General features: G+C 46.5%; 1 protein-coding gene across 8 annotated transcripts in view; it reads left to right on the forward strand.

Moving 5' to 3' along the window:
• The first annotated feature begins 3,045 nt into the window (after window positions 1-3,045).
• LOC119178592 (uncharacterized) overlaps window positions 3,046-17,442 on the forward strand; it is a 258,411-nt gene continuing 244,014 nt past the window's right edge. For 7 of the 8 annotated variants that reach the window (XR_012888960.1, XR_012888977.1, XR_005110727.2 and 4 more), the window contains exon 1: window positions 3,058-3,215. Coding sequence is in view for 1 of the 8 variants with exons in the window: in XM_075883826.1 (XP_075739941.1) it covers window positions 3,072-3,215 (144 nt within the window). In the remaining 7 variants the exon portion in view is untranslated. Of the gene's footprint in view, window positions 3,216-17,442 lie in introns of all 8 variants that reach the window. The other variant, XM_075883826.1, reaches the window with a different exon arrangement.

The following is a 17,442-nucleotide window of genomic DNA, read 5'->3' on the forward strand; positions in this document are numbered from 1 at the left end:
GTAGGCGGTGTAGCCTGGGCTACAGCCGCTTTAGGGGCAGGTGCCACAACCGCCGGCTCGGTATGCGCGGGCCGAAGGAGTGGCGAGGGCTGCTGCGGCGGCGCCCCCTGACGCGCCGCATCAGCGTATGTAGGTCCATAAAATGGAGCGACTCTTCGCCGTGCTTCCTTAAATGATATGTTCTCCTTCACCTTTAATGTAATTATTTCTTTTTCTTTTTTGCAGTATGTGCAGGAGCGTGAATATGTGGCATGGTTTCCTTCGCAGTTTACACAGTGTGGCGGTTGTTTGCAGTTCTCAGACACGTGGCCTAGGACTCCACATTGCGCACAAGTCTGGCGACCACGACAGGTTTTAGAGCATAGCCATACCTCTGGCATTGGAAGCAACGACAAGGGTTTGGTATATACGGTCTAATATATGTCTTTGTGTACCCTGTTTGAATGGAATCTGGTAGTTTACTGGATGCAAACGTAAGTATTAAGTGTTTCGTTCTTATTTCCTTATGATCTCTTCTGATGATAATTCTCTGTACATTATTGACATTTTGGCTCTTCCACCCTTCCAGAAGTGTGAGTTCAAGTAAGTCTGCATCAGATACCACTCCGCGAGTGATGTTCATAGATCTGTGTGGTGTTACGGTAATCGGTACGACACCAAACGTTAAGAGGCTGTCTAGCTTTACGAATTGTGCTTTGTCCCGAATTTCGAGAAGAAGGTCTCCGCTAGCCATTTTGCTTACCTTGTATCCAGCCCCGAGAGTTTCAGTAAGACACCTGGCAACTACGAAAGGAGATACGGTCCTGGCTTGCTTTCCGGTTTTTTTCACAGTGAATGCCGTGGAAAATGGGAAAAGTTTCTATTGGCTGGTTGAAGAAATTTATGTCGTCGGTGCGTACCCGCTTTAAGCCGGTACGATCAGACAGTTGAGGGAGTGCTCCATGCATGCCGGTCTTATTTTTGTTCAGCAGCGTTGGCGGCCACCCACCACGGAGCCCAACAAGGAGACGCTGCAAGTTTGCAGGTGCTGAAAGCTTGCAGACGTCAGCCGTACAACACTGCCATAACCCAATGCGCCTAGACCAAGGTAGGCTATTTGCACAGGGTTAACCCTTGCCGCCAGGAAAATTGGAGGTAAATAGAAGAAAGTAGAAGACAGGACAGATAGATAGTGAGAGATAAAGACGAAGTTGTAGGCAGAGAGAGATAGGAAAAGGCGACTGCCGATTTCCCCTGGGTGGGTCAGCCCAGGGGTGCCGTCTACGTGAAGTCGGGGCCAAAGGGGTGTGTTGCCTCTGCCGGGGGGCCTTAAAGGTCCAATCACCCAGCATTGCCTCAACCCCCAGGATCTTTTCCCCGGACACGGCAAAGCCACGCACGGCTAGGCGTGGGAGGCAGTCAAAACTCCCCCGTTAGTTCGGGTCCGTGGTGTCGCTACACACCAAACGCCTACTTGCGCAGGCGCCCCTGCGGGGGGCTTGCGCCGGGCTGACTGCGGTAGACTCTTGGGATGGCGGTGGCTTGAGAAAACGACAGGATTGCGGGCAGATGACTTCCGATCAAGAAACCGTGTACCTGCATGGCTGAGCACAACGGATCAGTGGTCTGCGCTGAAGCACAGCCACTGAGCCCACATAGCCAAATTAACATAGCCAATGGCATGGCTATGTTTTACTATTGGCACCCTTGTGTGATGAAAAAATCTAACGTTCTTCCGTTTTTCTAAGAAGCAGTATGAGCATGTTTTTCTTTAAAAATTAAAATTTTTTGAAACTTCATTGTACCTATATTTACTATTTTAGGGGCATAAAACTGAGTTCTGCTTCAAAGGCACTGACAGTTGGGTGAGTTGGTGTTGGTTAATGTGTGTGTGTGTGTTTTTTTTGCGACGTTCATAGCCACGAGTTCTGCTAGCCTAGATCACGTACCTACAAAACGAGTTTTGAGGGCCTAGAAATCTGGTCTCCAAAACCTCCCTACCGAAACATTTTATCGAGGTGCAATATTGTCGTTTATTCTGTATTGACACGGATTGACCTGTATTCTTTTCGGGTTAGCGTTGGAGTTTATTGCACCACACTTTCTGCAGTGCTTATATCATAGCATAGACACATGTCCATATGAAATATTACCGTGAGTGGGGCGCTGTTCAGTAATTTCCTTGCCCGGGCATCACAAAACCACGTTTGGTAGATCCAACAACTTTTTTCTCAAAATTGAAATCAGTTTCTTTACTTCCCTTTGTTGAGAAGGCTTTCCGCGGCAGACGCTACCACATTACGATGTAACTGGACACCTGTCAAGCGGGACACTTTCGTTTGCAAGCTTTCAGGAACCCCGTGCCGGCAAGCCTCTTGTATGGGGCCGCACCAACAGTTAATCACTATAACACGTTTGAACAACATCGAATGTGCGGAACGGTTTCCTAAAAGCTCCTTTTCATAGCTGGCTTGGTGCGCCCAGCAAATATAATCAACAGTGAAGCGCATGAACATGTAAATACTGAATACTTCCATGCGATCAAACTCACGGGTGAAATTCTGCCCCCCCCCCCCTCAACAGCTCCCTAGAGCACCTAAAAGCGCTTCGAACATTCCGCTTCAATTCTGAAGATTGTCCACTTCCACAAGAACCGACACGTTGATGAAATGTGTTATGCACTTAGCAGCACCATGACCGTGACACGCTGTAACGCACCTGTCACTGCAAGCTAAAATATCTCGAAAGCACAGTGATGGCATTGGAGGCAAAACATACTCAACAATCTGTACAAGAGACTGGTCCTAAACAAAACAAACGTAAAATAAAAGCGAAGTAGTAAAATATGTGACCGAACTGTCCAAACATGTAGACGCTCAGTGGCAGCATTGGTATTCTTTTTCTTTTTCTTCTTTTCACATCATCGAAGTTGGCGGTGAGCTCCGCAGAAGTGAGTCAGATGCGAACTTTAGACAATAGACACTTAATGAAGCAGGAAGTTCATTTCTCGTCATGTACACTTGCTGGACTTTCCAAAACTGCAGACGTCAACTATAAAAGCAGGAGTATGCTCAGAACAAAACATCCCCTAAATGATGGAGCATCAAGTCACATTTTACTTCTTGGTTCTTTCAGTGAAAAGTACGGTGTCACTGGCTAATACCCTGAGCAGATCTTTCAATGTCTCCTATTCAGAATTATCCGATCACTTGGCCCAATATCAGGATGGCTGGGCTGTAAGTATTACCTTTCGTATTTTCGAATATATTGCTGAAGCTGCACATATTTTTCTACTTTTACTGCTCACTCTTGCACGAGCAAATAAGCAAATAATCTCCATCTATGTGCCAGCCTTGTCACAAGTCCTGAGAAAAAGTTAGTGATTCATCCTATTTTAATGCGATAGCAATGATATGGATGCTCTCGGCTGATTTTTGCCGTACCTTCATGCTCCGGATAAGTATATGTGTGTATACATACATAAAAGTCACCAAAAAATAAATGAAAGAAAAAATTTCAAGGCACCTACCGGGGATTCGCACCAGCAATCACTCGTTTGTCAGCGCGCTGCGGTAAAAAATTAGGACGAACCGCTAAGCTATCTGTCTATCTAACGGTGAACTATATATATATATATATGTATATATATATATATATATATATATATATATATATATATATATATATATATATATATATATATATATATATATATATATATATATATATATATATATATATATATATATATATATTCACGACTGCCATATTGTCAATAAGTTTGTCTCGCTTGTAGCTATGCAGCTCGAGAAATGAGACAGCTACAGTTCATCTGTTTTGAAATTAAAACTTTCTTTATTGGACTGACGGTTTTATGGGGAATTCCTTGTGGTTAGGGGGAGCCATATATCAACGAACAAACAAGCAAGCTTCTCTCGACATACCGCTGCTTCTTCACATTTACAAATACTGCAGGGTCAACACAGCACATTACAAGCTGCGTAAGGTTGTATAACAGGTGGGCCGCAAGAACCGCTGAGTCTCCAACAAGCGGGTAGGTCTCAAAAGTAATGGCGCGCTTCGTCTCGCACATGCTTTCTCAACTAGTTGCATCTTGTATGCGACTTCATACTTGCACTTAGGGAAGCATTATGAAGATTCTTTGGAGGTCCCCATCTTCGAAATTGTTCAGAGTGCCCTAGATCGCCCGATCACTACTTCTAATGCAAAACTTCTTGCCTTGGGAGTGTTACACACCCGCCGACAGCTTCGGGAGGCTCACCTGACAAATCAATACAAGCGCCTGGGGCGAACTTAGTCAGGAGGAGTGGGTACGAGTGCCTAAACATTAGAAATATGTGATTCATGTTCAACCCCTCCCCACCAATATGTCCTTTCAGTCGCATGCTGGTTGTCGAGCTGCACGGGCTCTTGCTTTTTGGCGTTAATTTCGGCCCTAAAGAAAACATATTTTACCCGGACGTTACCGGCCCTTATTTCGGGGGTTGGTATACGACCACCCTAGTCCGCCAAGACAGGCACACGGACAGTCTTTCCTTTCGCGCACCTACTGCTACACATGCTTAAGAGGTGACCATAGCTCTAGCTATATCACACGACAGTTCTCAAATTACATCAGACTCTAAAGGAGCTTGCCGAAATTATACACTAGGACGGATCTCACCCCTAGCTGCCAAAATTCATAAATCATGTCGCGGTAGGTTACCCCTCTCTCCGGTCACTAATCTGAACTCCTGGCCATGAGGGCCTCGCTGACAATGAAGTGGCGCACGCTGCCACCCGCGCACTCATTTCCCGGGCCACTGCCTCGCCCACCGGTGACCCCCGTGATGCGGAAGAGAACGTTCTTCTCCTAACTTGTCGAGAAATACTTACGCATTACCGGGACTCCCACCACTGCTTTCCTCCGCCCTGCGAAGGACTGAGGAAGGCGGACGAGATAATTCTTCTCCATCTATTTACCAATATGCTACTGTTTCCGGCAGTGCTTAAACAATTTGAGTCTTCCTTTTCCGGCCTCTGCCAGTACTGTGCTGAGGTGACAGACACCTGCCGCACAGTATGAGCATGCCAGCACACTCCTTTTTATTCCCGAACCCAAATCCAACCAGAGATGACTGGGAGGCAGCCCTGCTCGGTTGCCAGGACCTTCCGTCCAAACAGACCCTCGTCCTGCGTGCCGAGACAGAGGCCACGACCAGTAGGGTTCCTTACTATGAACTCCACTTAGTACTGTAGGGAAGCTGACCCACCAGAGGGCTGTTTCCCAGGGAACCTGTCTGTAAAAATAAAATCGTTTGCCCCCACCACTACCAGCATCGAAGACCACACTACAATATCTGGGACAACCTGAGTTAGATGTTTTGGGGTAGTGCATTGAAACCATGGTTTTCGCTACCGTCCCAGTTGTCGTCAACGCCAACTGACGCCAAGAAATAAAATGCCGTACAAACCTCGGTTAAAACACTGTATGTAGTTCGACCTTTGGGATGCCGCCACATGTCGTACGAACGCCTGCGGAACAGCTCCAATATAATGCTAGTCGCGCTGATGCAAAGCGGGCTTGAGTGCCTGCCAGGACACAAGAATAACGTGCTGCTTCGCGTGCGAGGAATGCTGCTGATCAAAGCCCACTGACCGTGTTCACTACATTTAGTATGGTTGCTAAATCTCCTATCTTTACTTCGTATAAAATTCCGATGTGTTGCTATCGATTTATTTGTTCTGGCCTGCTGCCTAAACTGCGAATTCTTTCCTTTTATGACGACTGAATCGCGTGCGACCTCTGATGCCTCGCGCTCTCAACAGCATAACTCTTTCATAGGTTCACCTTGAAAGTTTCAACTAACACTTGTAGTGAGATGGTTGAATGAAAATCTCATGGTTATGACTACGGCGTTTTTAGTGCTTTATTTTCTGAGCTTGACACAAAACGTAAGCCTAAATAACGTTGTATAAATATTGTAGAAGATTGGTGCCTGGTCAAACATATTTATCACGACAGCGAAACCGGCTTTCGTGTTCGAAATGAAAAAAAAAAACAAGTTGTAGATATCCAACATGCAGTCATTCTTTCAAAAACTATGTTCGAAACTATGTTAAAGCGTGTGCTGAATATGAGCTCACTTTGCAATGCAAGACGCACTCAGTATGTAATGATACTCTGCCCCACAATCAATGTGATTCTGTTTTGACTAGTTAATTTTCTGTAACCACATTCAAATGACTGGGACAGGTAGAGGACCCTGCGGTCACCATTTGAAGTGATATTTATGTTGCTAACCTGGTATGGTCTTCAGCCTTGACAACCACACGCATGGTTAATCGCCATACATCGATCGGAAATGTTGTAATCATCAACGAAGCGCTGAATGTACGATATACTTAAGGCTATGAATAAATAGTGAAAATAGAGTCAGTTTTGCCGCTTTCCCACCAAGTAATGCTAATGCAGCGCTAATAGTGTGTTACAGTAGATAGCATTGTATTCAACCTCGATACTCTGATAGTGGACATAATCGAGCGGGCACAGAACTTACAACTTAGCTAAAGAAAAATACCTCTCAGCACAGTAATACCATTTGGTACAAAGCCAGCCCCGCCGTGGTGGTCCAGTGGCTAAGGTACTCGGCTACTGACCCGCAGGTCGCGGGTTCAAATCCCGGCTGCGGCGGCTGCATTTCCGATGGAGGCGGAAATGTTGAGGCCCGTGTGCTCAGATTTGGGTGCACGTTAAAGAACCCCAGGTGGTCAAAATTTCCGGAGCCCTCCACTACGGCGTCTCTCATAATCATATGGTGGTTTTGGGACGTTAAACTCCACAAATCAATCAATCAATTGGTACAAAGCCATTACTTCAGTCCCCGGAATAGTGGACTCACAGAATCAATAAAAAAATTCATACCTCATAAGCTTTCCCTGCTGTTTGGCCTCTACCATTAAAACTGGGCAACGGCCTTCCATGTTTTGTGATTGTATATGACACCACTATACGTATAACTATCGTTCACGCCTTCCTACTCACTGGCTGAGTGAAAAGATGGAACAAAGAACCACAGAATGCTTTTACCCAGACACTGTTTCAATGCTCCCAATGACGTTGACACAGTCGCTCGACGCACTGAAGAAGTATGTCAGCTCTCATGAGATAGTATCTGCCAAAAGCAACACAACAAAGCCCACCGATAAAACTTTCGCCATCGTTACATCGGGGAGACGCCAGTTGGCGTAGAGCGGAGCAGTCAGGGGTCTTTGGGCTCCCGCCTAAGCAAAAGATTTTTGTGGTTTTTCGTGTGCTCTGCCTCAGGCTCTTGCTACGAGATGATGCATAAGCTGCCAAGGTTCCCGTCGGTAGTGGACTTTCACCGATAGGTCCGTTTTGGAGCAAGTTGTGAACTTTTACGCCACCGACTACGCCTCGCATGCTTGGGCCAACAACCACAACACCGAGTTGGCGTCTACCGGGCAGGACGCAACGCACCCTTCGTTCCACCTGCTGAGCCCATATGTTTGACGGCGCAGCTGTTATTATGGACAACAAGGACCTCTCTTCGGAACAGTTTGGAGAAGAACACGGCTGGCGCTCCGCCGCGGTGAAGAAAAGCTCAAGGCGCATGAACGCCAGTGCTACAGAGCGTGCCACTGCGTGCAGTGGGAATGCCCGGGGCAATTTCAGTGCTACAGAAAAAGCTGTAAATATGAAGAATAAAGTTACAAAATCATCGAGAATGCCTCGACTGCCGAGCCAGCACTGGAAAATTATCGTTCGTCCAAGGGGTCGATTTAATGTTGAGAAGGCGGGCTCAGCTAGACTTTGCCGGGCAATCGCAGAGGCGGCTAGAATCGCACCCACGCTCATAAATCAGGATAATATCTGCCCGAATGCAACGCAAATTATTTTTTTTATTTACAGATACTGCAGGCCCTACCCGGGCCCATGCAGGAGTGGGATACAAACAATACATTCAAGCAATAACTAGTAATACACTGGAGTACAGGGCATAAATTAAAAAACTACATAACTATCAAGTACAGAAAAGTCAAATATATTTTCTCGCTGTTCAACAGAACTGCGCTCAACTAAGAATATTTTCAACATTTGTAGCCGGATGATTTGCACTCAAATGACACTATTTTCTGCATACATCACTTATATGGTGAAATTAATCTTTTCTATCTGTTGAGTGAACGAAGCCGTCGAGGCAGCATTCACTACTTCCGCAGGTAATGCGTTCCAATTAAAAATTGCGCGAGGAAAGAGAGCGAACTTGTGGGCATTAATGTGGCTAGGTGGCTGCCTAAACGTTTTGTTGTGATTTGTCCTAGCTGAAAGTTTAGAAGGCTGCTGAAGGTATCGTTCCCGTGATAATTTAAACTCCCCGTGATCAAGTTGGTAGACGAATTTTAATCTGGATATCACCCTGCGCTGTTCTAGTATTTGTAGGCTTGCCCTATTACGTAGATTAGTTACACTATGTTGTCGGGAGTAAGCGGAATATATAAAGCGCAGAGCTAAATTTTGGAGCCTTTCTATTTTCTTAATCAAATATTGTTGCCAAGGGCTCCAAATAATGTCGGCATACTCCAATTTTGGTCGCACGAGGGCTTTATACGCTTTTAGTTTTAACGTGGGAGGAGTGTTACGCAGTTTTCTTTTCAAAAAGGATAATTTCTTCAGTGCACCCGAACACACATTTTCAACGTGCGTTTCCCAACTGAGGTTACTGGTAACTGTAACTCCCAGATATTTAACCCGATCAGCTCTCGTGATTGCAGCATTTCCTATGAAATATGTGAAATGAAGGGGTAACGTTTTGTTGGTAAACGTAACGGAATTTGTTTTTGAACAATTTATTTTTAGTCCCCACCTTATACACCATTCGTTAATTGAGCGCAAGGCATCATTAAGTTTCATTTGGTCTTCTTGGTTATTTATGGTTGTGTACACTACGCAGTTGTCCGCAAATAGTTTATTCTGGATCGGTGGCTCGACACAGAAATAAATATCATTAATATAAACCAAAAAAAGAAGAGGTCCGAGGACTGAGCCCTGCGGAACTCCCGAATGCACTGCCAACTCTTTCGAGAGACAGCCATTTATGGTAACACACTGTCTCCTGTTACTCAAGTAGCTCGCGATCCATGCTACAACCTTCTGCTCAATGCCTATAGCTAATAATTTTGTTATTAAATTCTGATGGGGTACGACGTCAAAGGCCTTAGAAAAATCCAAAAATATGGCATCGGTTTGACCTTTCAAATTAAGCGTTCTAATTAAATCATCAGTTATTTCAGCCAGTTGGCTGACAGTCGACAAACCAGACCTAAATCCATGCTGCTGGGCATACAGTAGTTTGTTATTTTCTAAGTAAGTGATCATGGCCTTAAATATAATGTGCTCAAATAATTTACAGCAAGTACTAGTTAAGGAAACAGGCCTGTAATTGTTACCTTCCAAAGTGGAGCCCGATTTATGTACCGGAATTATTTTTGCCGAGCGCCAGTCATCAGGAATAACTGCAGCGTCTAACGATGCAGTGTAAATGCGATGTAAATATCTAGCCACCCAAACAGCATATCTACTCAAAAAAGTATTTGATAGTCCGTCCGGACCAGGTGATTTCTTTACATCTAGTTTGTGTAAAAGGCAAAGGACTCCATCCTCAGTGATTTCCACTTCTGGCATGAGGCTATCAGAGTCATATGACCGCAACTGAGCATGCGTGGCTGTCCGTGTAAAAACGGGCTGGAAAAAGACATTAAATTTGTTGGCAATGGTAGTCGCGTCAACAATACTTTCTCCCTCGACCCTGATCTCTGAAATGCCTCGTTTATCTTTTGACAGATAGCGCCAAAATTTTTGGGGTTCATTCTTCATGAATGACGGTAGAGTATCTGAAAAAAATCTTTCCTTTGCCGATCGCGTTAGTTCTCGCAGCTTAGAAGTAAGGCTAGAAAAATCACTCGTGTTCTGACGCTTGCGCTGACGCTTAATTTTGCGTTTCAAATGAATCATTTCTCTCGTGAACCACGGATATTCCCTATTAACTCGTTTCTTTTTCAACGGCACATATCTTTGCTCGCAAAAGAGAACAATTTCTCTAAAATTTGACCACATTTCATTGACATTATTAACTTGGCTAAAACAATCAAAGCGCGATTCCAAATATTCTAAAATAGCGTTATCATCCGCATGAGTGTAATCTCTCACGAAAGTATCCGACGGTCTAGTAAATGAACGTGTTCCCGAAACAGGACATGACACAGCAAGCAACTTGTGATCAGATATTCCTTCTTCTACATTGGCTGAACAACCTTGGAACGAGCTGCTAACCAGTGCCAAATCAAGGAGGGATGATGATGAACTGTCAACCCTAGTAGCCTCAGAAACTAGTTGTTGTAAGCAGAAGTTGAATGCGGTCGTAATCAATATATCTGCACTTCGAAATTCTTTGCCATCATAAAAAAAATCAGCCCAGTTTATACCCGGTAGGTTGAAATCTCCTGTTATTATAATGCGGGATCGAGAATTTGTTTTATTTGCAAGGTAGTCTTGAATGGCTTCTAAGTATTCGGGCGAAGAACTCGGTGGTCGATACACGCCCCCTAAAAGTAATCTTTTACCAAGAAATTTAATTCTGCACCACACGCTTTCGTGGTTGTTGATGCCATCCAAAACAGTAAATGCGGCGTTATTTTTAATAGCGATTGCTACTCCTCCCCCACGTGACTCCCTATCTTTACGAATAAGCTTGTAAGAAGACGGTATGACTTCCGAATCTTGCACATCTGCATGTAGCCATGTCTCAGTGATTACTAAGACGTGTGGCTGGTAACAGGAGATAACGTCTTCAAGGGAACTGGCTTTGTTAACAACACTACGCGCATTCAATGAAACAACTCTGAGAACTTTGCTCACAGGCTGTCATTTTTTACTGCTGCTTCTCGTGTTCACTCGGGTTCTTGCAGAATGACCAGAATTCCGCCGGGCCTGCGCATCACGTCGTGTAACTTCCAGCCGTTGGTTTGAAAGCTCGTCCCAGATATAAACTTTATCGTCTACTTTCAGTTTATCAAACAAGAGTGAAACCTTTGCTTCATTGGTTTTTTCCACTGCTGTCGAATGCCACAACCTGCGGCGTAAGTCGCGAACTCTCTTGGAAAAATCTTCAGATATGGAAATCTGTGTTCCTTCTAGCTTGAAACAAGCCGACATAATTGTAGTTTTCTCAGAGTAATCAAATAGCCTTAACATAATAGGTCGGTGTTTCCCAGCACGTTTAAAACCTACTCTGTGGATGCGCTCTATCGAATTCACTTCGACGCCGAGTAAGTCCTTAAATACTTGTTGTTGAACCCTGTCTTGCAGAGATTTGTTATCTTCTTTTGATTCTTCACTTAAGCCCCGCCGCGGTGGTCTAGTGGCTAAGGTACTCGGCTGCTGACCCGCAGGGCGCGGGTTCGAATCCCGGCTGCGGCGGCTGCATTTCCGATGGAGGCGGAAATGTTGTAGGCCCGTGTACTCAGATTTGGGTGCACGTTAAAGAACCCCAGGTGGTCTAAATTTCCGGAGCCCTCCACTACGGCGTCTCTCATAATCATATAGTGGTTTTGGGACGTTAAACCCCACATATCAATCAATCATTCTTCACTTAAACCATAAATCATCAAGTTGTTTCTTCGACTTCGGTTTTCAAGGTCATCAACTTTAATCGTAAGCTCGTTCACTAGTTCCCTCGTCCCCTTGCACGCTGCTTCGTGCTCAACCAGCTTTTCCTCGCATTTTTGTAGCCGTCCAAGCTCTTTTTCAATCGACGCTATCCTTTCTTGAACACCACCTATAGTTTTTTCCACTTCTTTCAGGTTGGCAGAAAGCATGGTGAGCGTCTTATTGGTTTTCGTTTGCTCTTTTAAGATTTTTCCAAGAAGCTGACTGTTTACAGTAGCCTCGGATTCTGATTCCGAAGACGGTCCTGGGTTCAGCTCCACGTCTCCCGATGCTAACAAGAGCAATCTAATGACAATCAAACAGTCACACAGCGAAACAAACATTGTGGGCTTGGCAGCACTATCAAAGTAAGAGAATCGTCACGAATAGACTGATAGACAGGATATTTGTCACCAACCTGGACGAAAAAGCAGAAATGCATGAGCGTCCGTCTAAAGAAGGTGCTGCCAAGTCCACTGAAAGGCCGCTGAAGATGGACCTTGGTTTTATAGCCTAGCTGGTCAGTGTCCGCTGACGTCACACTGCGAACGTCATGGCGTCGACACAACACCTGAGGCGTAGCTTCCCATGATGATGTTCCATCAAGGCCTTGTCCCCGCGCATGCGCGATGGTACTGTCTTGCGGTGAGGCAATATCTGCAAATCCCACGGCGGCATCCGCCCGCAACAGGGCAATCTGGACGAAAAAGCAGAAATGCATGAGCGTCCGTCCAAAGAAGGTGCTGCCAAGCCCACTGAAAGGCCGCTGAATATGGACCTTGGTTTTATAGCCTAGCTGGTCAGTGTCGGCTGACGTCACACTGCGAACGTCATGGCGTCGACGCAACACCCGAGGCGTAGCTTCCCATGATGATGTTCCATCGAGGCCTTGTCCCTGCGCATGCGCGATGGTACTGTCTTGCGGTGAGGCAATATCTGCAAATCCCACGGCGGCATCCGCCCGCAACAGAGCAATCTGGGCGAAAAAGCAGAAATGCATGAGCGTCCGTCCGAAGAAGGTACTGCCAAGCCCACTATAGTTATTATAGTTATTAGCACGACATCTAGGGCAAACGCTGACTACTACCTCAGGATGAGCAGCCTCATATTGGGAATGAAGAAGTATGACATCAACACTTACGAGGCTGCCCCACATGAGACATGCAAGAGGGTCATTCGTAAGATTGACGCATCGGAGAGCCAGACAGAGCTGGAGAGGAGCATCCTCACTGAAAGAAACCCCTCGACTCTGGGATTGAGACGTATTAACAACATTGAAACGGTGGTTATTGTCTTCGATGCCTGCAAAGTTCCCAACTTCATTTATTTCGGCACGGCGCTGGTGAGTTGCTCGCTTTATCATCGGCAGCACGACTGCTGCTACGCCTGTGGCAAACTGGGGCACAGGGAAGACTTCTGTCTGATTCCGGACGAAGCTTTGTGTAAGAGCTGCGGAATCAACAACCCTGATGAGAACCACGAATGCTTCCAAACCTGTGCATTCTGTGGTTGCCTACACGCCACAACTGACAAAAGTTGCCAGGAAATGTTCTAGCTTTCTTTTATTGCGCGAAGGTGGCGAAGAGAGCGCCGCACGGAATCTGTGTCGTAGTCAGCAAACGGTGCCTGCCAATGGGGACGAGAGTGTGAGTCAGCCTGCGCACCGCAACTCTCGTTCAAACAGTCGTTATGTTGCAACTGGGGTGGAAAGCCATGACTCATCACAACGGGAAAGCAGCTGGTCAAAATCCAGATCTTGGTCAAGACGTCGCTCCCGAGGCCAGCGAAATCGAACTTCGTCTCAAGGCTGAACCATGACCTGGTCCAGAGATCGTCGTTGGTCCCAATCTAGAGGCCCGTTGCACTCGAGTGGCCTTTCCAGGGACCCGCATTGAACAGTCCGATTTCCAAGCCTACCTGGCACCTGGGCTGACCGGGTGCCCAGCCGAGGATGTGGAAAGGTAGTCGGGTGCACTGCGCCACAGCGTGGTTTAGTGGAGGTAATTCAGCTTAGAAAGGATAATGCCGAAACGTGCAGCTACATTGATTCTCTGAGAGCTGAAATGGCTGAGCTTAGACATGCCAGTACATCTCAAGCTACTCGGGCATCTGCGTGTCAGTCGGTAGGCTCTTCCTCTTCTCAACCCAGGGACGTTCCCATGGTCATGCAAGTGGACCCCTCGGGAACCCAGTCAAGCGTAAGGCTGCGACTCCAGCCGATATTGCGCAGGCTAAAGCTAAATCTTAAATTAGGGAGACTTTAAATTCAACTTGCCTTGAGATTCAAATACTTGATGAGCGTTTCTCGGCGATAGATCATTGTCTCATCGTAATAGATAAGAAAATAGATATTCAACATGCCAGAATCAAATATGTGGAGAATCAAAAACAGAACACCGGCCTTAGGGGGCAGAGCCCTAGTTTATGGGGATACTACTGTGATTCACTCGGAATTATTTCCAGGGGGAACCTTTATCGATGCCCAATCCCGTTTGTGTCCCCAAATATAATAGCACAGCTGCTTATGTACAGAACCTGACAGTAGGGTCAGGGAGCACCTCAAATAATCAAGATGGTCTCGCACGCTGAATTTCGTATATGGCAATGGAACTACAGGGAGATCTTTAGCAAAAGGGGCACCCTGCAGCGATTTGTCCGCTTTTACAGTGAAAAGCCGCAAGTGATCCTACTGCAGGAGACGCTGTCTCATAGTGTAACCCTCCCGGAGTACAAGCCACATACAGTTAAACAGGAAGGCAAAGGGATTCCCACGTTAACAAGCAACAAGGTCACCTTTGTGACACATGACCTAGGGGTAAGGCCTAAAAATGGAGCTCTCCTTGGTTGAGGTCATTCGAGTACTTCAACATTTTTAGTATTTTCATACTGAATATAAATAGTAGCCCTAGTGACTATAGGCAGCGTTTAGAGCAATCATAGCTTAGTCAACCAGATTGGTTGGGATGTGGCGGGGGATTTTAACGCGCCGCGCCATTCTGGGCGTGGGATTGCCCGTATGATTCTGTTAAGGGTAGGAGCTTTTTGCAGGAGACGTGAGATGCAGATCTCTCGTTAATAACGGACCCAGCGTTTCCTACTAAATCCGGCACATCCACAATCACGGACTCCACCTCGGACCCAGTTTTCGCGACAAATGCTGGCTCAGCAGGTTGAGAAAATCTTCTGACGGATTAAGGAAGCGATCATTGTGTTACAGTTACTAAATTGCAGACGGAGGCAAAATGTAAAAGAAAGTTTACTTACGTGGATTGGGAGAAGTTTCGGGAGTGTTGATACGTCAGCCACGTCGCATCGCGGGACAGCATACTTCCCGACCCCGCCAAGCTTCGAGCAGTTGCCGATTTTCCGAAGCCAAAGAACCTAAAGGAACTTCGAAGTACTGTCGGCTTGTCGTCATACTTCCGATGCTTTAATAAATGTTTTGCTTCCATCTATCTGTGCGCCCCGTACAGACCTTTTTAGCTGTGACAAGCACCTTTCCTCCTGGTCACAAGCCTCCCCGCAGGGGTGCCTGCGCAAGTAGGCGTTTGGTGTGTAGCGACACCACGGACCCGAGCTAACGGGGGAGTTTCGGCTCCCTCCCACGCCTAGCCGTGCGTGGCTTTGCCGTGTCCGGGGAAAAGAGGATCCTGGGGGTTGAGCCAAAGCTGGGTGATTGGGCCTTGAAGGCCCCCCGGCAGAGGCAACACACCTCTTTGGCCCCGGCTTCACGTAGACGGCACCCCTGGGCTGACCCACCCAGGGGAAATCGGCAGTCGCCTTTTCCTATCTCTCTCTTCCTACATCTTAGCCTTTTCTCGTCTTTAAATCTGTCCTGTCTTCTTCTCTCTTCCATTTACTTCCGATTTTTCATGGCGGCAAGGGTTAACCTTGTGTAATTACTCAACCTTGAGTAGTTATATTTGGTTATAGTGGCAATGTACGGCTTGCGTCTGCAGCCTTATGCTATTAATTGCTTCAGCGTCCCCTGGTTGGACTCCATGGTGGGTGGTCGCCATAGCTGCCAAACAAAAAGTACACTACTATGGGAACACCTGCATTTCCCCGTCTCCTAGATCGTCTCCCGCCTAAGAGGGGACGCACCGATGACATATCAATTTTCAGCCAACCCAGACAATGCTTTCCCAAATTCCATGTTGTGCACAGCGAAAACCCAACAAAACAAGCCAGAGCAATATCTCCATTTCTTGTTGCTAAATCCCTGACAGAGGTCTTGGGCCCAGGATACAAGGTTACAAAGATGGCTAGCGGAGACCTTCTCCTTGAGCTGCCTGAGAAACACCACTATGAAAAACTTGGCCATCTCGCAGCATTTGGTAATATCCCAGTATCTATTTCACCTCATAGATCAATGAACACTTCACGCGGAGTTGTTTCAGAAGCAGACCTTCTTGAAATGTCTGAGCAGGAACTGCTTGAAGGGTCGAAAGAGCAAAATGTCACAGATGTGAAACGAATCGTCATCAGACGAGACAACAAAGAAATACCTACCAAACATTTATACTCACCTTCGCATCTAGCACACTGCCTTCATCTATAGACACAGGGTACATCAAACTCTCTGTCTGTCCCTACATTCCCAATCCAAGACGATGTTATAAATGTCAACGATTTGGTCATGGCTCGCAGAACTGCCGGGGTCAGGAAACTTGTGCAAGATGTGGTAGCCACGGCCACCCATCTGATAACTGTGTTACTACGCCTCACTGCGTGAATTGTGACGGGGAACACGCCACGTATTCGCATTCGTGTCCTAACTGGAAGAAAGAAAAAGAAATAATCACTCTTAAAGTCAAAGAAAACATCACATTTAAAGAAGCAAGACGAAGAGTGTCGCCATTTTACGGCGCAACATATGCTGATGCGGCGCGTCAGGGGGCAACGCCGCACCAGCCCTCGCCCCCCCTTCGGCCTGCGCAGAGCGAGCCGTCGGCTGTGGCACCTGCCCCCAAGGCGGCTGTAGCCCAGGCTACACCGCCTACTCCCAAACAGAGACCGGAGACTCCAGAGTCTTCGGGTCTCAAGGCCTCCCCTCACCAGGCGAGGCCCAAAATCCAAACTAACAGCCCGCACGTGCGGGCATCCAGTGCCTCCGAGGAGGCAATGGATACGTCGGCACCGTTGGTGCCGAAAGAGCGGCGTGGCTACTTGGAGCGCGCCAAGAAAACAAAAAAGCAAATAACAGGGCCTGGTGACGGCCCTGTTAAGTGAACTCAAACTACACGTCTAAACAGCCACTCGCTTTTCGTACACACAGCATTATTTTACATTCACCATGAACACTCAAATTATACAATGGAACGTCAGGGGCCTTCTCAGAAACCTTGACGACATCCAAGAACTCCTACACGAACACTAACCAAAAGTACTGTGTGTACAAGAAACACACCTTAATTCAAAACACACAAATTTTCTTCGCAAATACATTATTTTTCGAAAGGACCGTGATGATGCCATGACATCATCCGGAGGTGTTGCCATCATAGTGAATCAAGGAATTGCATGCACACACTTACAACTCCAAACATCCCTTGAGGCAGTGGCTGTTCGAGCAGTTCTTTTTAATAAACTAATCACAATCTGCAGTAGTTACATTCCTCCTAGCTATCAGCTCCAAAAACGCGATTTACACTCTCTAATTGATGAACTTCCGGAGCCTTATGTTCTCCTTGGAGACTTTAATGCGCATAGCAGGTTATGGGGTGACTCTCGGT

Source organism: Rhipicephalus microplus, chromosome 1, assembly GCF_043290135.1.
Source record: "Rhipicephalus microplus isolate Deutch F79 chromosome 1, USDA_Rmic, whole genome shotgun sequence".
NCBI classification, from domain to species: Eukaryota; Metazoa; Arthropoda; class Arachnida; order Ixodida; family Ixodidae; genus Rhipicephalus; species Rhipicephalus microplus.